At 43.6% G+C, this 24,117-nt stretch overlaps 2 protein-coding genes across 4 annotated transcripts; both read left to right on the top strand.

Moving 5' to 3' along the window:
* The first annotated feature begins 4,113 nt into the window (after positions 1–4,113).
* fhdc2 (FH2 domain containing 2) lies at positions 4,114–16,508 on the top strand. Of its 3 annotated transcripts, none has more exons than XM_044040213.1 (13): positions 4,114–4,139; positions 4,343–4,501; positions 9,040–9,649; positions 9,753–9,814; positions 11,158–11,260; positions 11,529–11,614; positions 11,849–11,949; positions 12,244–12,314; positions 12,535–12,642; positions 13,003–13,073; positions 13,448–13,565; positions 13,672–13,836; positions 13,932–16,508. In XM_044040213.1, exons 3-13 carry the CDS (start codon positions 9,170–9,172, stop codon positions 15,777–15,779), a joined length of 3,213 nt encoding a protein of 1,070 aa, XP_043896148.1. In that variant the 5' UTR covers positions 4,114–4,139; positions 4,343–4,501; positions 9,040–9,169; the 3' UTR covers positions 15,780–16,508. The 3 variants fall into 3 exon arrangements, with proteins under 3 accessions (XP_043896148.1, XP_043896147.1, XP_043896149.1); XM_044040212.1 differs by lacking the exon at positions 4,114–4,139 and adding an exon at positions 4,175–4,241; XM_044040214.1 differs by lacking the exons at positions 4,114–4,139; positions 4,343–4,501 and adding an exon at positions 7,786–7,864.
* Positions 16,509–18,459: 1,951 nt separating this feature from the next.
* rhogd (ras homolog gene family, member Gd) lies at positions 18,460–22,042 on the top strand. The gene is made up of 2 exons (XM_044040215.1): positions 18,460–18,527; positions 19,140–22,042. The coding sequence occupies exon 2, from the start codon at positions 19,169–19,171 to the stop codon at positions 19,742–19,744; it is 576 nt and encodes a 191-aa protein (XP_043896150.1). The 5' UTR covers positions 18,460–18,527; positions 19,140–19,168; the 3' UTR covers positions 19,745–22,042.
* The last annotated feature ends 2,075 nt before the right edge of the window (positions 22,043–24,117 follow it).

The following is a 24,117-nucleotide window of genomic DNA, read 5'->3' as shown; positions in this document are numbered from 1 at the left end:
TGAGTTATGACAATTGTCATAAATAACCGGTACCTATGCTGAAACTCAGTGGTCTCATACACAAACACATCACCGCCTGTTAACTCTTTACACTCCCCAGGAACCACAGGCAGGTGTGACCAGTAACAACAGGATGACAGGGTTCAACACCTCTGCTCCCCACTGGCTTCCTCTCGCACGCCAGCTCTACATTCGACCACACCCAGAGTGACAAGAGCTACTTCACCACAATGTCTGACAGCCTGCAATAAAGATGCATAAAAAGTGTACATGGTCTGTGTTGTTGTCTGTGTGGCTGATGTGGGTTTGTACTCTGGTTTTAACCCCTGAATACCTTCACTGGGATAATCCATTTAACTATAGAAGTGCTCGTCTACTCAGACAATCGTAGTTAACCCTAAACAGTCGCTGATAACCTCTAAGCCTAACCTGTAACCTCCGACCTTAACCTCAGGGCTCTTCAAACAAGACATTGGCCTCCAGGGATTCGACACATATCTCAATGAGTTTCCTTTTCCTTTCTCTGTTTTGCTTCGTCCCTCTGCATCCTTTTCTCTATATATTCTCTTACATCATGTTCTTCTTCATCTCTAACTCTGGTTTTACCGCTGGGCCAGCCCAAGATAATCCTCCAAGTCTGTTTCCTAAGGGGCCCATCCTGAGTTTTCACAACACAGAGCCAGGGGGTTGCTGCGGTGTGTACGTACATGTGAGAAGTGCTGTATAGTTTGTCTGTTTATCTAACGTTCTCTGAGGATTCAATCTTTTTTTTTATTAAAAGAGTCACAAATATATCATTTCTCAGAATATGGCAACAATAAGAACAATAACAACTAAGAAATGAACGGGTGTGATTTGTTCTCAGAATGAGTTGTGTTTGTTTTGGTGTGAAGTGCTTTGGTTTGTCAAGAACACTGAGACCATTACACTGTCACGTTGTTTAGACCTTTGATTTTCCAAGTACCGTGTGTGCAAACAGGTTCATTCAGAGCAGTATCACACGTGCAAGTACAAAATGAGGAGTGGGAAGAATAGGGTGTGGATATGTATTTTATTTGAGTGTGCTATTTGCAATAACCTCATTAAAATACTTATTCAGTACATTTCCATGTTCATTTTTTGACCCGTCACTCACGACTATTTAGACTTTGTCCCAGACTCTTGAAAAAGTTCTTTAGAGCCCTTTCACCAGGTTGAGTGGCCAATGAAGGCTCAAAGAGAGTGGTAGGAGGTAATAGTGGGTAATAATACTAATTGGTGGTGATTGCAGTGCTTCTTAAGTGGAATATCAGTGTGAGTAAACAGACGCCTGGTTCTTTTGAGTAAGCTCACCCCCAGAGTGCTCTCCCTTTCTCTGAGCACAGCCTAGCAACAGCCCGTCCTTCCATTTTACTGGGTTTTGCCCAAATAACTCAGCTGGCCATCACAACTTTGCATTGGTCACCCATCCTTTTGTTCCTGCTCTTTTCTCCCTGTGCCAAACACACCAGATCTCCATGTATCAGAGGGAAAGAGAGGAAGGAAGGGAGAGAGGTTTTATACGTGATTTCCAGAGAGCAGAATAAATCTCATGCTGTTTTGCTATTTCTCAGACACACATTAAGTCATTTCTCCCTTGTTCTGTCCGTTGTCATCAGAGGCTTTAAGATCATATTGTATGTATACAAGTGATGTTAACCGCTACTGCCATTGACAGTGGCTGTCTTTGTCATATTCGAGATGAGACCATCGGGGACAACTTAATTTTTCTCGACAACACTGGGGTTTAACATTTTTGGAAACAGCTCTACTCTTGATGTATAGTTCCAAGATAATCTGAGCTGACTCAAACAAGAGAAAAAACTGTCCAGCTCTGTTCAAAGCCCAAAAATATGTTAATATAGCACCTCTAAACCACATTTATTAACATTTATTATTAGATCTGTTGCCGAAATGATGACATGTCAACTATTACAAATCTTATATGCCACGCATTAATGCCTGGCATCACTATGACGTGTGCCACGTATGTGCCGTCACTCCCACGAATGCTCCAGCCTTCAAAGATTGCCCCACAACACAAGACAGTGGACCCTGGGCTCTGGGTTTCTGGGGGCCCAAGGGTGCCTTGTTTTACCAAAAACTTTAGTGCTGCAGCAAAAGGCAGGCCACATTGTTATGCAACAGTTTAATGTGGATGAATAGGCTTCAACGCAGGCCCAGTGAATGCCTGTGGAGATGATGGGAAGAGAGGAGCGGGCAGAGGGAGTCCCCTCGGGGCCTGTCTCTGATATCTCCTCCATGTTTTCCTTTCAGTCTTAAATGTGTTGGCCAGAGTTTATCAGAGCTGGGGAAGGAGCAGAAAGGAGGAGGCCGGGTTCTGTGTGGTTCAGCAACAGAGCAGGCTGGTTAATCCCTGCAGGCCCAACACAAGGGCCAGCCAAGCTCTGGGGGTCCCCCTTCATTTTCCTACTGATCTCCTCTCCTCTCCTCTCCCCTTCTCTCCTCTCCTCTCCTCTCCTCTCCTCTCCTCTCCTCTCCTCTCCTCTCCTCTCCTCTGGCCCCTGTCTCTCTGTGGGTGACATCACTGGTTGGCACAGAGAAGCAGGGGGAAAATAATTAGGTTTAGATGGCTAAAATGTGTGTGTGTGTGTGTGTGGTGATGCAGGGATGGAAATTTGCAAAGCTATACTCAATACGAAGCACATGGACGTTACAACCACCGGAAATAATGCAGTTTATCTGCAATTTTTCTGCTGCAAATGAGAAGTAAATAATGTGGTTTATATTTAATGAGTTTAGTTCCGATTTCAAGTAACGACATCCACCACACTGCAACCTATAGTGATGTGACTTAATTAAAGGATGAAGGAATTTCAGCCAAAGAGTCATGAAATGAAGAATGCGTGGCTGGACTTGGAGTTAACTGTGATGATGGGGGAGGAAGAGCAGGAGGCCCTGCTTACACCTCACTATAGACTCCATACATGACCACCCCAGAAAAGCCCATCCGTTCACTGCACTTGGTGCTATATACACAGTCTACTTAGGAAGAAGCCTTTGTTTGTACGTAACGCTTTGTCAACCTCCATTTAGGAGCTTCTTTACAACGAGCCCAACCCTTTGAATATTAACTGTGTGATCACTCTTGCCACACAAGCAGCCGTTCAGGACCCCCTATCAGCACAGCCCAGCTCCCCTGTGCTCTGTAACAGGGCAATGTGCCCAACCGCGGCTTGGTATACAGACTCTTGTGGTCTCTCTTCAGCCACTTAGGGAGAATTTCCTTTTCCATTGCTTCAGTGACATCATTTATGAAGAACTTGATGCATTTCACATATGAGGAGAGTCTAAACCAGAGATCAAATGTGGGAGGAGGAGACAAAGCATTGTAAGAAAAGCAGGAGAATAAAAGGGCCGGTTCGTCTATGTCGCTTTATGTCACTGTGTCATTGTGAGCCTCTAGTGGAGTGAGACTGTAGCTCTGCCTGGAGTAATGAGCGTAGCAGCTGGGGCAGGAAGGCGAATGAGGGTGGGAGAGTCTGGGCTAGTGTTTTTGCAGACCAATAATCCCCTTTATTGAGTCTCAGGAAATCCTAACTGGAGTCGGAAGTGGCTCTAGTGGCCAGATGTGTAAAGACAAACAAAGTTAATCCAACCCCAAAAGACAACGGACCACAAGCACCCTGCTGAGATGTGTGCGCACACATGCTCAACTGACCACAAGCACCTCCCCTAGTATCCTTGTCATTCTTTATCACAACCAAACAGACACACATACGTGCACAGGGATCCGTTGCTCTAGTATACAGCTTGGTAAACAAAGTGTTAGCGGTGGACTTTAGACAGTCTATGAAAACAAAGAGAGACAGTGCTTCTCTCATTCAATAAAGTTATGAGGAGCTGGAGGTAAAGTTGTTGCAAGAGGACAAGTGGAAGCTCTTCAACAATCAATTCACAGGAGGCCGCCGGAGACAAGTAAAGAAAAAAAATCTTTGTACACACAAACATGCTGTGACAAAAATTGACTCACAACTCTCTCATCTTTCTGTCTCCACAGTGTTTGTGTCATCATCCAACAGCCTTTCTGTGAACCTCCAAAGTCACAGAGCAACAGCAGCAGCAGCAGCAGCAGCAGCAGCAGCAGCAGCAGCAGCAGTGTGAGCGCACAAGCTTCTGTCTTTTTCCATCATGTATGACATATGTACAGTCCGGAATGTGTGGGAGTGGACATGAGCATGAGCAGTTATGTCTGAGACAGAGTGAGTACATATGTGCGTTTGTGAGAGATTTTTGGGAAAAATGGGGCAGGACACTTACAGTGTGTCTGCGTTGTCTGTCTCCTCCTGTCTCTCCTTATCAGAGCGCCAGTTTGACCAAAGCCAGAGATCCTTGTCAGGCCGTTCTGGATAACTGCACGTGATATGAGTGCAGCTGGGGAAACCAAGAGTGATCTGAGAAAGCTGCTTTTGATTAGGACTATCTCCCCAGGCCAACTGTCCCAGTCTGGGATCAGACCCAGGTAAGGCAGCATGTCTATACATGAGTTTAATATCCCCACAGAGTCACAGCCACACTGACCTATTTACTTCACCATGGAAATGGCTACGGCCCTATGCACATGGAAACTGTTACCGAAATGTAAACAACATTTTGCGTTGTCATTTTGGAAACGTTGTCCGTAAACATGACATCGTTTCAGGAAATGTTTCTTGTCCACACGAGACGTCCAAAACGACTCTAAAGTGCGTACGACAGACCAGTATGTGGCGCTGTAACACTGCTATGCCTATAACAGAGAAGACGATGTTGTTGTTGTTGTTTAAATATAGCATTATATGAACAGTATACATTACAATTTATGCAGAAGAAGCAGAAGTAAGGAAAGAAAGGAATAAAAAAGGTAAAAACAGTATCATCAAGCAAACGGACCAAGCTAATTCCAAAAATTGATGTATGATGAAGACAATGATGACAAAGATGGCGACAGTGAGAGAGAGATTCTTGGACCTGTTTCCTATTTCAGGGCAAAACGTTGTTTCCGTGTGGATTAAACGTCGCTATGATAAAAAAAAAAAAACTTGTGTGGACAGCCCCTGTTCAAAGGAGGCAGACCAGACTCACCAGAGACAGAATAACACTCACATATTGTCATATCAATAGACTGACTTGGAATAGTTTTACAACCATCTTTAAAAACAACAAAAAAAAGGGCACCTGGACAAAAAAAAGCTGTTGTGTTGATTTCTTTACTTCTGGATTCATTTCTGTAGTGTGAAACTGCAGCAAGGGTCACTGTCTGGAACTCGATCACCATAGCAAAAGTACTGAGCAAAACGAAAAGCATATCTTTTTTTTCTTTGACTTTTTTTGGCATAGGGCTCATAGCCTTCAAATGAATGTAACCCTTCTGGAACTTCAAAGCAGGATTAAGAAGGGGAGATCACGAAGGGCTAACACTTGCTGCATGGGTGCAACCACCCCATCAACCTAAGCAACCTGAGCTTCTTAAGGGTTGTTGGCATTTGGGGTCTCATGTGTTAATCCTTCATTTCTCAGTTAGGAAGAAAAGGTAGCCGGGCTTGCACAATGTAATAATATTTGGACGTGCAAATTGGATTATGTGCAAGCTTTTGTTTATGTGATTTGGTAGCGATGGTGGTGTTTTGTTGTTACTTTTACTGTAACTGTGGAAGCATTTAGCCTTCTGGGGACAATAAAGTATATCGTATTGTATCATATTCCTGACTGCTTGAACAAGTAAAAAAAACTTGAGCAACACTACCCAACTTCAACACATGGACCTTCTCACACTCAAGCAGACTCAAAGTATAAACCTTCCATATGAGCAGCCTCATGCACATTCATTCACTGAATAATGGCTTGAATGGAGCACAGGCTCTGAAACTCACTGTTATGCAAAGGTGGGGGGGACTGACTGTGAGTGGGCCAGTAAACACACCACACTGTTTTGTCTCCATGCATTTTCACTGTCTTGGTGGAACAAGTGAGGGATGCCAAGTTAACTCCTCACTATACATTAATCACTGTCACAGTGTCCACACTGCATTAGGTCTGACATACTATGTGGAATTGTTCATGGTTGCTCAAGCGCTTTATGGACTATAAAGCTGCCATCTCTTAACAGTGGCATTTCCTTGTATTCTGAGAAGTGCACTGTACTCAGAAGAGAAGTGAGTGACTCAATACAAAGTGAAGTTTCCTGAGAGAGGTTTATTCTGGCACGGGTACACTATAACATGTCCTGTTGCACAGCCACAACAAAAGCCAGATCTTTTGGGTCGTAACCCCCCTAATTACCACAGGCCAAGAAGTGATGACGACAACCTGTCAGCGTGGTCTGTGAAAGGGGCTACCTGAGCTGGTTCCATGAGCACCAGGTGACATGGGCCAAGAGCGCTCCAGCACCTCGAATGAAAGGTCAGTGTTATGAGTCTACATCCCAGCACCTGGGCCATTTCAGCACCCTAGAGGGACTTCTGACCTCTTAGCTTTCACCGGTGCCCAGTTCTTGGTTTAGGGAGGAGATGTGGACATTATTTCCCATGTCTGATAGCCATCTGCTCCCTCTCGGGTTCACAACAGCATCCTCTTCTTAGGCTGATCAAGGCCGTCTGCACCAATTACAGATCAGAGTCCTGCCCAATATGATGATTAGCCTGAAACCAAGGATGGATTACTGACCGAGCCTAACGTGCCCACGCCCAGGGGCCCAACAGCTCAGTAGGCCCTTTTTTGCTCTTTGCCCAGTGGCCCACTGGCTCATAATCTGTATCTGGACGTGTCAAACATTATTGTAAAAAGGTATGCTTAACAATTACAATTATGATTAACAATGATTATATAATGTTACAACGTTTCTGTTCACAAAGACCAGACAAAGGCTGACTAATAACATCAACAACAGAAATCAAGCGTTGCACACTTCAGCTTTTACACGTATCAAGCACAGATTTATGACGTCTTTGTCTGTGTTTTTCGCTGACTATAGTTTAGTATTACTCAACTTGCTGGGCCTGATTCTCATAGTTTCAATCACTGACTTTAATTAGGGCTACATTCAGATTACCAGCCACACTGAGCAATTCAGATTCAAGGAGGATCAGATTTGACATTCGTAACTCAAAGCTTCTTCTTTTTTTTTTGCATCAGACATGTATGTGACTGTACACTCACCTGCACCACTGCGGTTTGTGCAGGTAGATGACGACAATGCTCGGCCATTCTCACTCATGTCACTATGTATCAGATAGAACATACTGACAATCATATTTTTGTGTCCACACAATCCTGAATAAAAGTCCTTTCAGAGTCACATCAGTGGAAAAGATTTGATGTGAGTTACTTCAGCCTGGTAATCTGAATGTATGTCTCACACACCCATTCACCAAACTTGAGTTTTTTGTTTTGTTTTGTTTTAAAGTTGCGTATTATTGAGGTTTTGCTCACTTTCCCCCCACTTGCGTGACATAACAGCAACTCGGAGTGACCAAAAACAAATTGTGAGACTAAACGTGGACGAGTGGAGTCACGATGGAGCTTACAGTCACCTAAAGCCCCCAAATCTGTTCATGGGAAAACTGGGAGGTTACAATAAAGACATAGCAGGCAGCTTGCCGAGCGGGAGCGCGCCTGCGCGTTCCTGCTGAACAGTGTGGAAGTTTCCCTGCAAGTTTAGTTGAGAGAGACGAGAGGAGCAGTGGTGGGAGCGGTGAGGCACAAGGAACAAGGAGATAAAGAAAAGAAAAAAGGAATTGAGACTGTAACGGGAGCTTTTTTTTTGTAAAGCAAGTGTCTCCTGGTTGTTGTTGCTGCTGTTGGTGTTTGTGTTGTTACCTCACAGGAGAAGAGTCACCAGCGTCAGGTAAGTGAAGTCACTTGGTGTCGTTGTGTGAAACTACTTGAACAGTGTTGTGGTGGTCTGTAAGTGTGGCGTGTGTTTTTTTTCTTTCTGTCTCACTGTTTATTAAAGTTGGATAAACTTTCATGTTGGGAGAGCTGGAGTTGTTGTTTATTATCATTTCAAACAAATGTCACCATAAATATTGGAGTTTCTTCTTATTCTCAATGAAAACAAAGGAGAGATTGTGATTTTGCGGTGTTTTTCATTTGTTGAATTATCTTTACTTTATATCCTTCATATATTCCATTTTACAGTCACGTCTGATAAGCGATTCGTTTGTATTGATAAACATTATTTGATGAAGAGATTGTGAGGCGCCGGGGCGAAGCAGCGCGCTCCTGCGGTCGACACTGGGACAGTTTGTTGGCAACCAAGCGCATCCTTCCAAAGTTTCCCGAAAGTTGTAATTCTGACTAAGAAAGCGATGGAGGACACTATGTGTGTTTTTGGTTAAAAGCATAGTCATGTCTTTTAACCGATGATTAAAGACGTACCCCTGCTGCACCAGACACCCGAAGCCTCTGACTCATTCCCAACTGCATTACTAATCCTGTTTAAAACCTGCTGGTGCAAGTGAGTGTAACTGGCTTTCAGATATTAATCTCCCCATAACGTGGAAAGAATATGATAATGTTGTGATTTCTGAAGCTCAGCCTCTTCTTTACGGTGTTGTGGTTAAGTGAGCATCTATTTAGTCTCCATGTATTTTAATTAGAGGGGAGAGGACGCATGGTGGAGGTGTGTGTGCATGTTGTGAAGTGAAACTTAACAGGATGGGACAAGCTGTTCAAACTGCCTGCAGAGGGAGGAGGAGGAGGTGGAGGAGGTGGTGGTGGTGTGTCTGGTACTTTCTTTTAGAAAACCCCTTGAACTTCCACTGAAAGTTGATGAGTTGAAGTTGAGGTTACATGTTTAGGTTAAGCCACTTGTTAGATCAGTGCGTGCACTGGAACCACGCTAATGAAAGGAGAAGTCAGTCCAGGTGTCGGCTCATGTGAGGTCATAGGCCTCTGTTCAAACTGCCTGAGTTAATGAGTATGACACAACCCCCAGCAGTGACAACAGTGATTGTGTTTCTCCTCTTGCACGCAACATTGTCTGAGATAACACATTTTTTGTGGTTTCTTTTTTCCTAGAGCGGAATTACTCATTGACCTTTGATCTAGAGGTAACGGGAGAGAGGAATACACATTAATATTGACTGACTGAGTGAGGAGAGAAGTTTCACTCACCACCACGTCCCCCGCCAGCACCCACGTCAACTCTATGCTCATCAACTTGACAGTGGCCATCAAGGAAACTTGTGCCTTTCATGGAACACGGTCTGCCCACCACGCTGCTGCCCCAGAAGCTGTGGAAGTGACGGCCATGGATTCACGTCCAGCGCTGGTCACTCCTCCACCACCTTCCGTAGCACCTCCACCACCACCTCCTCCGCCGCCGCCGCCTCCTCCACCACCTCTACCCACACCCTCTTCTTCTTCTTCGCCTTTTAGTCGAGCTGACAGTGCTCGTCGGAGCCGACTGAGGAAGCTTAACTGGGAGCGAATCCCCAAAGAAAAGGTGGAGGGGAGGAATAGTGTGTGGAGTGGGGCGGCCCCGGGTGAGGATGAGTTCCCCATTGACCTCCATTCTCTGGATGAGCTGTTTGGTCAGAAGGACAATAAGCCTCTGGACAGGAGCGGCACCCTGAGGCGCCGCTCTGTTCTGCTGCGCTGCAGATCCCCACAGGACAGCTCAGAGGAGGTCAGATCATGGGAGGGGCAGTGATAGCTTTTAGTCTTTTTTGAAGATGATGTGATTCCTTGTACTTTTCTTCCACTTATTAGTGTCATTTGCCTTTTCACAGATCTCTCTACTGGACTCCAAACGCAGTATGAACATTGGAATATTTCTCCGTCAGTTTAAGATGTAAGTCTCCTCGATTCCTACCAGAATAGATTAGTGCATCAACAAAAGATTATTTGGCAGCTACCTTGGATGCAACAGTTAATGAGCTGATTGATTAATTAGCCCTTTGCTCTGAATTTGCTGGAGATCACTATCAGTCAGAGCTTAAGGTGCAGCTCACTGAAGTGTGTTCAACTGTGCCCAGGGGAACAGGACTTCACTTAAGACTGAATTAAAGTGTGTGGATCATATATCAAACTTGGATGGGTGTGCGAGTGCAGCGTGTGTCAGAAGTGTGAGGTCTGAGTGCAGTAGACAGGTTCAGGGGAGGATGCACCCTGAGCAGCTGGGCAGAGAGGGGGGTCTTGAAGGAAGGCTTGTGTGGCTAAGTGGCCCGGTATAGTTTGACACCTGCTTGACTGCCCCCTCCCGGTAAGAGGGACCCCACTGGTGGTCTGTCGTATTTATTCTTCCCCTAAAGCCATTTAAGGGTATTTACACTCCCTAAATAAAACACAAATAATGAAGAGAGCACTTTCACCATCTCTAAAGAACAGTCATACACTATAGGATCTGAAATGTTGCTGACTCTGGCAAAAGAGATTAAGTGAAATAAAGCACTGTTTTTTGGATATTGCCATGCTTACACATGTACACCCAAGTGAAGATCACTTCTTTTGTAAACCAGATTTGTCAGAACTTGTAAGGGAAGCCATTATGTAAAAAGAGCCTCTTCTGTACACAGACATTAGTCTTATTGGGAGGTTACTGGCCCCTTTGTCCTAAAGTGAGTTGTTCAAATGTGGGCGTAGTTTAAACAAAACGTGATATTGCATTGACATCAGTGTCTGGTTAGCTCTTTCATGATGTTTGGATTATGTGGCAGCTCTATTTATAGGCTTTTAAAGGACACAATTCATACCCGGTGTACTTTGGATCGGATGTCGTCAAAGAGTTTGATGTGCATATGAATGAGGAGATTTTGTTTGAGAATAGAAGCTGCACATATGAGTATGTGCGTGATGGGCTATAGACTGGGGCGGAAACCGCTGGAGTAGAGGACCGCTGAGTCACAGGTCAGTCGGTCAGATTCTGGTCTTTCACCTTGACGCCCAGATCTGTTGTTCTGCATGTCTGTCTCATATTTTCACCAGCATGGCATCAACCAACCCTTCCTTCCCGAAGCTTTGATTGATGATAATAACAGGGTAAACCTCAGTATTGTGAGGGAAAAAAAGGGCAGATACTGCTAATAACACGAGTTTTCTTAAAAAGGGTGTCCTGCCTTTTCTCAGGGTGAACTGTCCATTGCATGGTAACAGTGATGTCATGCTAAAAATGTGTTTGTTGCTGTTTTTCCACAGGCCTGCTAAAGAGATAGTTGAGGACATCAGACAGGGTGTTGGGGGCCGTTATGCAGCGGAAAAGCTCACAGAGCTCTGCAAATTGCTCCCCGACAGTGAGGAGGTAAAATGCCTTTTTGGTGTACTAATACAAGAGTGACAACAACCCCCTTCCCAACCCCTCCCTCTTCTCTTACTCGTCATCTGGCTTTGTTTAGGTGATCAAAAGTTTGCTATTACACCATGTCAAATGATGTGTTTTGTTTCTAGCGAAAGAGCAATAAGCTGACAGATAGTGGAGTTGACTGTCAGCAGCATTTTGGTTTCAGTATTTCCATTTGTTTTAATTAAAGCGGTTTTCCAGATTTAACTCAGCATCTGTTCTCTCTCAGGAGTCCCGCCTGAGGAGGTTCAGTGGCGAGCGGGGCTGCCTTGAAGAGCCTGATCTTTTCATGCTGCTGCTGGTGGAAGTCCCCAGGTACACCCCACCTTAGATTCCTCAGAACTATTTTCCAACGGAATTTTATTCCTGAGCTTTAAAAAAGTCCTCTTTTATCTGTTTGTTTTTATGGGATGCGTGTCCACCTTGCAGGCTTCACCCCGTGATGACATGTGCTTGTTGAACTGATGATTGATCAGGAGTGCCTGTCTGTCTCTGTCATCACCCCAGTCCATTCATCCAGTCATTCTTCTCTTTCTCTCTTCCATTTAGTTTTCGGCTTCGCCTCGATGCCATGATCCTGCAACAGGAGTTTGACCCTGCTGTGACCTCTCTGTGTGTGGCGGCCAGATGTCTGAGGGAGGCGGCCAGAGGTAAAATAACAACAGGGAGTTGTGTACTCCACCGCTATAAAGGTCTAGCTAGGTCTGTTTTGCCCTTTTAAATGCTCCTGTTTACTGTGATGACAATTGAATTCTTCACACATAGGCTATTACATTGTTCAGGTTCAGAATAAATGGCTGATTTTCAGAGAAACCTGCATTTGGTTTAATATTTTTGTTCAAAATAAAGTTATTGAATGATTATATTACCTTGATAGCAGTTGCATACACATTCATACCATTTACTTGAGACACATATTGAATCTCTCTCTCCTGTACCCTAAGAACTACTGAGCTGTCCTGAATTACACTCCATCCTTCGTCTGGTGCTGAAAGCTGGGAACTACATGAATGCGGTGAGTGCCTCTTTATTTTTATTTGTTTTTAACTCTTTTCTTTAACCTGACAAAGCAGAGCCAGTCCCTCTTTTTATCTGTGTACAATACACCGATCCCTCGGGGTGTGGTGTGTTGAAGGGGTGTCACTGTGACTGCACACCTGGGTTTTGTATTGTTAAAAAATGTGTCACATGTTTTGTGTGCATTTGTTTTTCTGACCTTGTATGTGGCTTCTCAGGGTGGATATGCAGGGAATGCTGCTGGTTTCCGAATTGCATCGCTGCTCACACTGGCTGACACCAAAGCCAACAAGCCTGGCATGAATCTGCTGCATTTTGTAGCCATGGTAAGAACTGCAATTTAGATACCACAGAGTAAATATTTTATACAAAACAGTTGGATGCTATTCTTGCATTTTTGCAAGAATAGTAAATTAATGTAGAGTGTAAAGAAAATTACATGCTGGATAGTTTTTTAGAATCTGAATATTACCATGGTCAATGAAGACAAACTGCCGTGTATACAAAGGCATTAGTTAAGTTAAGCAGACTTGATTTAAAAGAAATAAATGACACACAGTGTCCAAAGAACATTAGCCCTCCTGCCAGACTGCTTCACAGCACACGTGATTCAGTCTACATTCACAAATGACGTGCTGCTTATTTAGAAACAATAGCAAGATAATTATTTGTGTTTGTCTCCACAGGAAGCTGTAAAAAAGGACCCGAGTTTATTGTCATTTCCCAGCCAACTGGGTCATGTTGGCTCCGCCTTCAGGTTGGTCTCTACCCAAATTGCCATCACATTCAGTATGAGGGAATATACTACTTGTCTTACAGAAGCCAAATAACATCAAAAGCAAACTCCTACTTAAACAGACACAGTGCACATGTATTTTCACTCTTGTATCATTGTAAGGCAGCCAGCTTTTAGCATCGGCTTTCTGCCTGGTTAAAAGTGGGTCATGACAACCTTGATACTCCAAGCCAATATTTGAGCTCTGCTGCAGCATTTACCAAAACTCAAGTCCAAGTTGGGTGAAAAAACGTAGTTCCTGCACACTTTGGATTCAATTTCAAAATGTTGGCTATGTTTTTAAGATGTCGTGTTGCACATAATTGCTTATTATCCTGCGTTCTCATTTCCTGCAGGTTGTGTGAGGAGTCTGTGCTGGAGGATTTAGCTAAGTTAAAAAGCAGAGTTGTTTCCCTCAAGGCCAACATCCAGACTGAAGCAGAGATTCGACAGCACACACAACTTTTCTTGGAGGTATACAATATCATATGACTAAGATTTTTACATACCAGCCTATTTAAAGTTTTGCACATTTAATAGAGGGTAATAAGATGAATAATGTCTCTCCGTCCACGTGCAGGTAGCAGAAGAGCGTCTGAAGGAGGCAGAGGATGAGGTAGAAGGTATGAGAATGTCGAGTCAGGCTCTGGTGGAGTTCTTCTGTGAGGATGACAGCACTTTCAAACTTGAGGAGGCTTGCCGGGTCTTCCATTTGTTTTGTCTCCGCTTCCAGAAAGCTGTCCAGGTTAGATCCAGAAGTTGTTAGAAAAGTCTCAGATGGGAAGGAAATAATAGACAAGCTAGACTCAAAGAATGAACTAATTTTAACTTGTTCTACAGGAGAATGCAGACCGGGAACTGAAGGAACAGAAACGTTTGGAGCGTCAGCGTGAGATGGGGGAGAAGCGTCGCTCTCTGGCTGTTTGTACGGGGCTGGACCTTGGCCTGAGTCTTGGCAGAGACCCTCACTGTCAGGAGGATGAGCTGGAGAAACTTTTGGAGAAGAACCTAAGCTACACTTGGAGCCGTCGTAGCCTGAGAAACTCTGAGTCCCGCAGACACTCACACCACCTCCATGTTACATCTGTGCAAAAGAACTTCCCTGAGTTGGGCAGCAGCCCTACATTGAACAGTTATCACTTAAACAGTTCCTCTGACCACGACAACAGCATGGTTTGTAGCTCTCCGGACACTGATGGCACATGTTCCCCCATTGACCATGAGCGTGTTCTGAGAGGAGGGAACTTGGTCAAGCCCAGCCAAACAGAAGCAGCTCAGGATTCACATGTTGCTTTATTTCCACATTACACAGTCAAAGACTGCGTTCCCTTTGTGTTACAAGGCCAATCGAAGGAAAGTAGACTTGCAAAACAACATATAGCTTTGATAAACACTGAATCTTCTCCCAGCTCCTGTGCACAATCTGCTGCTATACATACAGACACAACTGCACTATGTGTTAAAACACAGGCCTCTACGCATAGACAAAGGTTTGGCCCACCAGTATCAGACAATAATCGCTCTCTTCTGGGTAAATCAAATAACTCTCTTGTCAGTGAGTCTGTAGCGGAGTCTGCTCGTACAAGTAGAATACCCTCTCATAGTGACACTAACTGTACACTGTCAAGGTACCAGAGATCTGAGAGCCAATCACAAGTATCTCCAGATAAAACCCAGTCACAATCACAGATAAGCACTGTGACAAGTGCCACGATGCCTTTGCCTGACAATGGACTAACAGGTCAGACAATTACAGAGGGAGTACCTACATCTGTGGACAAGAACTGGATTCCATCCAGTCTCCCAGAGTTCAGCCAGTCACAGCCAGAGGAGTACGCTGACCTGCCAAGTCCTGAGAGGGAGATTTCAAAGTCATACTCCCGTGTTGGTGAAACACTGGAGTGCCACACATTGGTGAAAGGCCTCCGATCCTATGACGCCTTGTCACCCCCAACCTCTCCACTCCCACGACCTGCACCAACTCTCTGCTCCAAATGGAGGAAAGAGAGGAAGGTTGACCTTCAAGAGGGGACAACTACAGGCTCTCCTACATCAAAAGACAGTCAAACCATAAAGACCCCCGTGCGTAGTGGCATCGGATCCAAAAGAGGACTCGTGTCACGAGCAGGACCTTCCAGCAACACAGGCATTCCCAGGGTCCGCTCCAAAACGGAGGCTTCAAATGCTGGTCCAGCCACTACAAACCCTCCCAGTCCTAACCGACTGTCCACAACTGGTAGCATATCAATACGCTCATCTCCCATCAGCCGGCCTGCCACCATTCAGGCAGAGGTGAAACGAAGTAATAGCACACGGGAGCGGACTGTAACTGAATCACAGACTTCAGGAAAGTCCACTCTGACCCGCAGGTCCTCGGACAGATCCGTATCAGAGAAAGTGACAGGTAGCACGCCGCCAGCCTTTGTCAGAGCGAGTCCTTTCCGCGTGTCGAAAAGACTCGCCCCAAACTCTGAGACTCAGGTTTTGTCCCAGCCTCACACTGCTCACAGCCCATCCTCTGCCACAGCCAAGACAATACGCACTGCTGTCATATCTGCAGCCCGAAATAAAACTGCCAAGGCCATAAGCACAAGCTCCTCTCCTGCTAGCTCTAAAATACCTTCACCCTCTCGGCTACCTGGTCTCAAAATGTCTCGAGCTACTGCAGCTCAGCCACTGTGGAGGTGATAGAAGTAAATGAATGCCTGTACTGTGCAGTTTGTCATATCTTTATTTTGTGTACTTCAGCAAAATATATGCAGTGTTGGTAATAATGAGCGGCATGTCAGAAAATAGCTGATATCAGTTCTCGCTCACCATTAGTTAATTTAAATTCAACCTTTATCATGTATGTATTTCCAGGTACTTAGGTACTAAGTGAAACAGCGCTGCACGGGGTGCAACTGGGATAGTTGATCTCGTTTGTTGTAGCCACTACTCAATATGCTGAACAGATCATTTAAATCCTACCTCCTTTTACATGTTCTTGTGTCCTTTGCAGGCAGTAGGACACTACAAACAGACCCATGGTCATATTTAGAACAGTCTAACATGCCGTGTATTTCATGTTAGTAAAAGAGATTCAACCAAGTGAACAGAGTGTGGTTGGAGTGTTTCAATCACTCTGGCATTTTAGGAGTGACCCTTCTGCTAAGTGATCACTGCATTCTCACACTTCACTGTCTCCCAATCTGAACTTAATTCAGCACACTATTGAATTGCTCGCCCTATTGTTGGGAGGCCTCATCAGTCAGGTGCACTTTACAAACTGAAGAAGAGGCTTTGAGGAGATGATGTCTAATTTCTGTTTTATATCAAAATATTCTATAACTTTATTGAATAGCATTGGTTGTTATTCATGGCATTAAGTGGCTTTGTAAATAAAAGAAGGTGAATAAACATGGTAATGTGAGAAAATGTGTTGACCATGAATTAAAAATGCATCCATCAGTTGAATGAAAAAGTACTAGTGTTACTAACATCCTCAAACCGGTTTTGTGTTCAGGGAATACAAAGTCTGTTGTTGTTGTTACTTGTATCTTGCTGTCCTCGGTCATCTTGTCACCCTAATTATTCTGTCTCCATCTTTACTCCCGCTTGCTGCATCTCTTGACACAGTCATCCTCAATCCTGTCAGTGGCTGTTGCCATGGAAATGCTACAGACGTCCCAGGGAATCTCCTGGCAGAATAGTGAGGTGCAAGGGTTGGGGTGGAGGGTGACTGAGGGTGTAGGGTCCCAGTGGGAATTCTCTCTTTATAGGCTCCGGTGACGCCAGAGCCTCTTGGGAAAGGCAATAAACTGGTGCCTCTTTGTGTTCTTGAGTGTCCAGTTGTCGGTCAGTGCTGGCCTCTTAACCTGGCTCAGTGTATAGAGGTGACATCATCAACGGGTCTCCAGGGGTGCAAGTTTGAGTAATCTTAAGTGATCTCTTCTTAGCTGCCTTATGCGTTCTGCATTGATCTGAAAGCACTGGCTGTGAGAATACTGTCACATCTGAAGGTCAATAAGTGATATATGGGCTTTAAGACCAGTTTTTACCATAGAGGGGACGAGGTCCAAAAGACCGGAGACAGGATTCTTAATAATCTGTTTGTATTTGTGGTACTAATGCATACCTAGTGACACACTGTGGCTTTTAAAAGCATGTGTGGCAAGTTCAAGAGAAAGGATGAGACCAAAGTAGAAAGTCTATAGGGAGTTGGCAGGAAAAGAAAATCAAGATGAGCCCTTTTGCAACCATCTACAGACTGGATTTAAAGTGTTCATGTGTTGGAAAGGCAGTTACTTGGTTTTCAATATGTGTCACACTATATATTATATTTTGTATTGAATGTATTTTTAGTTGGTAATTAATGCAGTCAAGTGATGGAAAAGTCTGACTTCATCTTTGCATCACTGAGGGAAATGAATCCTGTCAAATGCAGGGGAAAATGTCATACCACGCTCCACTCACAAGTCTGACAGCTTAATATTATATTGGTTATAGGCACATAATTGTGGGTGTCTGAGGATTTGTGCACTCAAATACAGTTTTAGCTTGTTATTTTCTAGTACTTAATACTAATACCTGGGCATTCACTTCAATGTCAGGTCTATTATCTCTGTTACTAAGGTAGATTTGCAGATTGATTTTACACGAAACATACTGGTTCAACAGATACAACACATTAAAATACATTAGTAAATCTAAAATGACATACCTGGTGTAGCCTTCTTCAGGTGAGGCCATTTCATAAAGATGGATGAACTATCCGAGGATCCTGGTGTGCACCACTGACAATGTGCCCTGAAATGTAGATGATAGATTTTCTTTACATTATTAAAATATGTAACCAAATGAGCAATAGATTGATCATCAGTAAGTAAATGACAAACCTTAATATTAAAAAATACATGAATGAATGAATGATTGCACAAAAAATACTAAAAAAACAAACAAACCAAAACTTATATTTAAATCTTTAGTCAAATATAAATGAACAGGCCTAGTATTTTGGTTTGTCCCCTAACAACTTCTGGTAGGTGTTTACATTTGGGAGTGATCCCTGTCATCTGCTGATGGCTTGCAACCTACAAACAAAACATGGAGAGTCTTCTCAGGACGTTTAACATATTTTCCCATGCATTATTAAAATAAAATATGTTTAAAAATAAATACATACAAAATACAAATCAAATGAAACATTCAAAAGAGAAAATTGAACTATTTACTGTTACTTTTCCGGACAGGGTACCATACAGGCCACATACATCCATAAACACAAGTACAGCATAACAGCGCCACCCAGTGTAGGAAAGAGAACAGTCACAAAATGAAACTACAACAACCAGTTTGCATTGTTTCCCGTACGGCTCTTTTTACGTATCGGACAGCTCCCCGGATGCGGCTGTGATTGACTATACCAGGCAAAAAGAGATCGAAAGCCAAGTGGCGGTAAGTCACATAATCCTTCAAATGTAATATTTTCAGGAAATTGCCGGGTTTGAGACATACATGGGAAGAAAGTATAATTTTTAAAATAACATAGCAGTGTTATCTGGTTGGACACGGCCCTTTTTGGGCAGCGGCTCGAAGAGAAAACTTTCAACTTGTTTGCTAACTAGCTAGGTTGTTAGCCACCGAATGCGCTAGTTCCTTAGCTTGATGCTAGTTAGTAGGGGAACGCCTAGTATCATAGGTGAACTGTGCTGAATAATACATGCCAGGAAATTGGGACTCTCCCGGTCGCCTGACTCGCTGTGTTTTGTCAGGGTTGTGTTTATGTATAAACTTTATACACACTTACTGTAAGTGAACGACCGAAACTGTCGCTAACTTCTAACTCTGTACCGTTATTTACGACGTTGAGCTAGCGTCGGTGGCGGTTAGCGTGACTGCTAACTGGGTGAAAACATGGAACGATGTTCAAACTGCTGTCATTAGTAGGGTTCGTTTACTTTCTTTACTGTCCACGCGCCATATGATTGCTGCTGACGAGAAGTTCAGACTTGCCCCTTGAGTGCTGTATATGGACGTTACTCAGGTGACCCTTTCTTCTGTTGTCAGGTGCTGCAGCCCCAGTGGTCGTAGGCAGGATGCAGACCATAAAGTGTGTGGTGGTGGGTGACGGGGCAGTGGGTAAAACTTGTCTACTCATCTCTTATACCACCAATGCCTTCCCAGAAGAGTATATTCCCACAGTGTTTGACAACTACAGTGCCCAAATGAGCGTGGATGGCCGCACTGTCAGCCTCAACTTGTGGGACACGGCAGGCCAAGAGGAGTATGATCGCCTGCGCACTCTCTCCTATCCCCAGACCAATGTCTTCATTATCTGCTTTTCTATTGGCAGTCCCTCTTCCTATGCCAATGTTAGGCACAAATGGCACCCTGAGGTGTCTCATCATTGCCCCAACGTACCCATCCTTCTTGTAGGCACCAAGAAGGACCTGAGGGGTGATGCAGAAACGGTGAAGAAGCTGAAGGAGCAGGGCCTCGCCACAACCACTCACCAGCAAGGCAACTCGCTGGCTAAGCAGATTGGGGCTGTTAAATACATGGAGTGTTCTGCTCTGCAGCAGGATGGTGTCAGGGAGGTGTTTGCTGATGCTGTGAGGGCAGTGTTGTATCCAGTTACGAAAAAGAACCCCAAGAAGTGTGTGCTCTTGTAAGAAATAGTTCCCACTTCTGGACTGTTAAGAGAGATGATGGAGATCCACAGATGCAAAGGAAAGCTGAGGAATGGTGGTTGTCATCTGGCTGCCTGCATGCCACGACCAGCAGTGCAGACTTTGTTTTCAGCGCCTCTGTTACTGCTCTCTTCCTTATTCATCTCTTGGAGGATTTCTCTCTGTTGCCATCATCACCAAAGTGACTATGCCAAAATGCGGCAACTCACTGAATCTCCTTCTATTTTTCTTACATTAAACTTTTTATATTTACACTTTTTCCAATTTTACATCTGTTCTAGATTTATAGCTTCTCTGCTTTGCTTTATAAAATGCTGATCATGGTTGTCACAAGCCATAATAACATCCAAACAAACCAATCAAGCTGGCCTGTTTGACTGGAGAGAAGAGATTGAACTATGTTCAGGTGGAGGAATAATGACTACCTCATAGTCACACTTAAGTTGCATCTCATGGGTCTCGAGCAACATCACCATCAAAATGCTTTAACTCGCTGATTTAAATGTAATAAACAAACTATAGGGTGAGCAAGTTTTAATTCCAAGCAGTTCGAGTTTAGACGAGGTGTATGGCTCCTGGATAAATGCCAGTACCCCACAATATGCACAAATTAGAGTTGCAGTTTCCTTTGTGCTCGGTCTGGTATGTCAGAGCTGTCTGTCCGGCTGCTGCTCCGGCCTCTCGCACTGCTCCCTCATTGCCACATGTAAGAGCCTGTAAGCCTTTGATGATAAACTGCACCAGTAGAAGCAGCCGACCATTTTTGCTTTTCAGTCACAGAGAAGCAGGTGTATGAAGGCCTCTGCCAAATTAATCCACAAGGGTGCTGGATCTTACTGGGCTAACAGTCAGGTTGTAGTTCAGCTCTCCTCTGTCTTCGTCCTAACTCTTGATGCTCACATGAGTGCCATGAAAAACATGCCTAAGAATCGCTCTTTGACAGGGTGCTGTCAGAGAGACTTTATTTTGTCTAATTATGTTAAATTTACTCTGTAAATGTTTTATTTTCCTCAAATGTTTTTAACCTACAAGTGTGATAATGGCCAAAGTTGAATATATTTTTTGTAATAGCCTATGTTTTATTACTACTCAGATTTGATAAACATCAACATTTTCAATTATGTTTTTGCCTTACATTTAAGGTTAGCAAACTATTACCACTGCATAATTGATTTAGTATAGCATATAATACCAGAATACCTTTAAACTGGCTTATACTAGGCTGTATACTTCTTTTCCTATAGTGTCTTGGTTAGATGAATATCATTTCATCTCGGAAGAAGCAGCATCTCAGCTGCCTGGTTAACCATACAACAGCAGTTTATCTACAATGTGGAAAGAGCTAAACCAGGGACCATCCTAGAACCCCGTTGTCAAGCCCAAAGTTGGTCACATCACTGCTATAAGTGCCACAAGACCTTTTTAGATGAAGGTCAAACCATCTCTGGGTTTCATTTGTGAAAAAAAAAAAAATCAGAAACCTTCTGCCTTTGTTCCTAATTGCGTCACTCTTTGTAAGACACAGGTGCTAAACTGACATGTTGCTCGGCAAGTGTTTTCGCATTTTTTGAAATGGAGTGCTCACGGCCCACAGCCCTTAACAGATTGTGGTTTGCATCCCTGCATTGCATAGTGCAATGAGAGCAAAGCGCAAGCACAGCTTGCAAACTTGTTAAGTAAGAGCTGTGTCAGTGATAAGTGCCTTGTGTGATTTTTATACTTTTTATAAAATAATATTTTAGTAATGATTGGCTGTTCATTTGTGCTTTCAGCTGCCAGTAATAAAAGCACCCCTCATAAAAAGTTATATTCATTTACACAAGTGGGGTGTTAAATAAGAACCTATTTTGTGGCCTGTGTAAAGTCTAGAATAACTAAAGCGCAACACGAGTGGGTGGTTTTGTGTATCAGCAGTGATCGGATTGAGATTTGCTTAAAGATGTGTGAACATTTTTGCAGATCAGTGTGTGGAGGGTTTTATGTAAGTGCACAATTTGTCAAACTGTCAACTGTGGCAAACTTGTTTTTTTTGTTTTTTTTGCCACGTCCTGATTTCACTCAGATAATGCTGTTGAAGTGGAACATACACCTGTGGGCTCGGTATGTGGGTGTCCCATAGTTGTATGATACCGTGTGCGTGGTACTGCGCTTTTACACTGGGAACTTGATTTGTAGAGATCTGTTTGTAATTGTTTTATATATAACAAAAGCATATTTGTATAAATGAACTAACAGTGAGATGATTTTAAATTATGCCAAATAAAATGTTGGTTAAAACCATTTTTCTCTACTGTTTTGTGACACAAGAGTTGCAGTGTTGAACATAATCGACACATTGCTGCACAGCAGTGTAACAATGGAGGAATGAAGTTAAACTGAGGTGAGTGTGAATGTTATGTCCTCTGAGGTCATGGAAACCAGACTGAACCTGTGTGTGCGAGAGAGAGCCGAGTGACGAATACACAGCCCTTTTTATTTTCGCTTCCGCAAACCGTACCATACTATAACATGCTTAGTCAATTTTCTGTCATTCATTCCGTTACCGCGCTCGAACACTAGATGGACACAGCTCTCCAGCTTTGCTTTGTGTTACGCAGATGCAGATGAAGTGCCAATCTGCAAAGCTTGTGTGTGCGCTTATTCCTTTCTGTGCATTCACAATTAATGGGCCAGATTTCAGGGTCATCATTCAATTTAGCAGACACACAACTTTAATCAATTGCATGGGCTCAAAGAAAAAAAACATCAACCTGCATGCTGCTTTGAAAAATTCTCCTGACCTTTATGGGTGGTGGGTGTGACAAATGACTGATGTGTTGAACTCCACCAAAGGCTTATTGCAACATTTCTGCAACAACATTTAGAGCTCATTTCCTGTGATGTCTGTCTCTAAATGTTTTAACAATCAGACCTTTGTGAATGTATGTTTATAGCTTTATAAGCCTTTTGTCAATGGCTGTGATGATGGTGTGGTGAGTTACTGTTTCAGTGAACTCTGAATAGCACAGGCTGAGAGGCAGGCCTAAGCAGTTTGATGGTTAAATAAGATGAGACAGGATGAGAGCATGTTGCTGTCTGTGATATGCTTAACTAATTCAGGCAGATTAATGACACTTGGCCTGGTTAGGGAGATCCACATTTAGGTGAAGTGGGCAGCAAAAGGATCGTAACTGGCAATATCCATAAATCACTCGTGTAAAAACTGTAGTTTACATCTCTATCGCTCCTCCATGAGACGTTTTCTGTTTTAATGGCTTAAAACTGGCACACGGTTCCAGTACATTTTACATTTTTGTCATAGGTCACCCTAAATCCTGCTGCTCAGTGGACCTTTACAATCTGCAGAAATATTTCCAAAAGAAAGATTTCACAAAGCCCGAGTGACGGACTCTGTTGTGCTCTTAAACTATAAGTTACACAAGGAAAAACAGCATCATCAATTGCAGGAAAACAATTTCTGCAGTTTAAATCTTCACGATGTGTTCAGCTTTTCGTGTTCTGCTGTTTTTATATTGATCTTGCTCCGTTTTATTCTGTAAAATAAGAAACAATTATTCCATATTATAATACATACATAAAATCTGCTGCCCTAGTGCATTGTGGGAAGTTGCCTTCTAAACGCTGATCATGGCTTTAACCACATCACCCAGGATGAACAAATCAAAGAACACTCTGCTCATGGTGTTGGCGTCTATCTGTTTGTGACGGAGACCTTGCACATCAAGTTTATCATGTGAGTGCCGATGTTTTTCATGTGGAGTAGTCACACAATGAACTTTGTGTTTTAACGCAGCAGGAGGTGGAATCTTGGCCTTCCATCTCTGCCTTTTTGATGGAAATGTGCAGGCGAGGAAAAGTCCACCAGCAGATATTCTTTCTGTGAGTCATCACCGTGGCGTGAGTGGGAGTGCTGGCCTCCGTCGGGACCTTGATCTCAGCTCTGTTTATCGCTCCTTCAATCTTCACGGTTCTTTTTTTCCCCTCCCTACTCATCGTTCATTTAATGATGTGCTGGGTAAAGGCCGATCAGCTCTCGGCACTATTCAGTCAAGCAACCGGGGAGCTTCTTCCCCAGTTCTCCTTGTCTAAAGATGAAACAGCGAAAGAGCCTTCATCCAATAGACGACGTGCAGCCGTCGGCACACTGGGAAGGCTGCAGTTCTGCGTTCAGATGAAACTGTTCCAGCAGAAGGAGAGGAGAGAAAATGAGATTGGAAGAGTGGGGGGCATAAATAGGCTAATGATGGAGTGGAGGGGAATTCAGTCAAGTTGTATCAAATGTAAAATGAAAGGAGTGTGCAGCATGAGAGGAAAAGATTGATTGCAGAAAGCTTCTATATTCGCATGAGCTCAGT

Source organism: Solea senegalensis, linkage group LG12 (assembly GCF_019176455.1).
Source record: "Solea senegalensis isolate Sse05_10M linkage group LG12, IFAPA_SoseM_1, whole genome shotgun sequence".
Classification (NCBI taxonomy): Eukaryota; Metazoa; Chordata; class Actinopteri; order Pleuronectiformes; family Soleidae; genus Solea; species Solea senegalensis.
Note: the sequence above shows the minus strand (reverse complement) of the source record. Positions and strands in the feature narration are given on the sequence as shown.

Excerpts from the sequence above, each read along its gene's own strand:
- fhdc2 (XM_044040213.1), top strand. The coding sequence starts at position 9,170 with ATGCTCATCAACTTGACAGTGGCCATCAAGGAAACTTGTGCCTTTCAT. Across the intron at positions 9,650-9,752 it reads CACAGGACAGCTCAGAGGAG|ATCTCTCTACTGGACTCCAA; the intron begins GTCAGATCATGG and ends GCCTTTTCACAG. Across the intron at positions 13,566-13,671 it reads ACACACAACTTTTCTTGGAG|GTAGCAGAAGAGCGTCTGAA; the intron begins GTATACAATATC and ends GTCCACGTGCAG.
- rhogd (XM_044040215.1), top strand. The coding sequence starts at position 19,169 with ATGCAGACCATAAAGTGTGTGGTGGTGGGTGACGGGGCAGTGGGTAAA.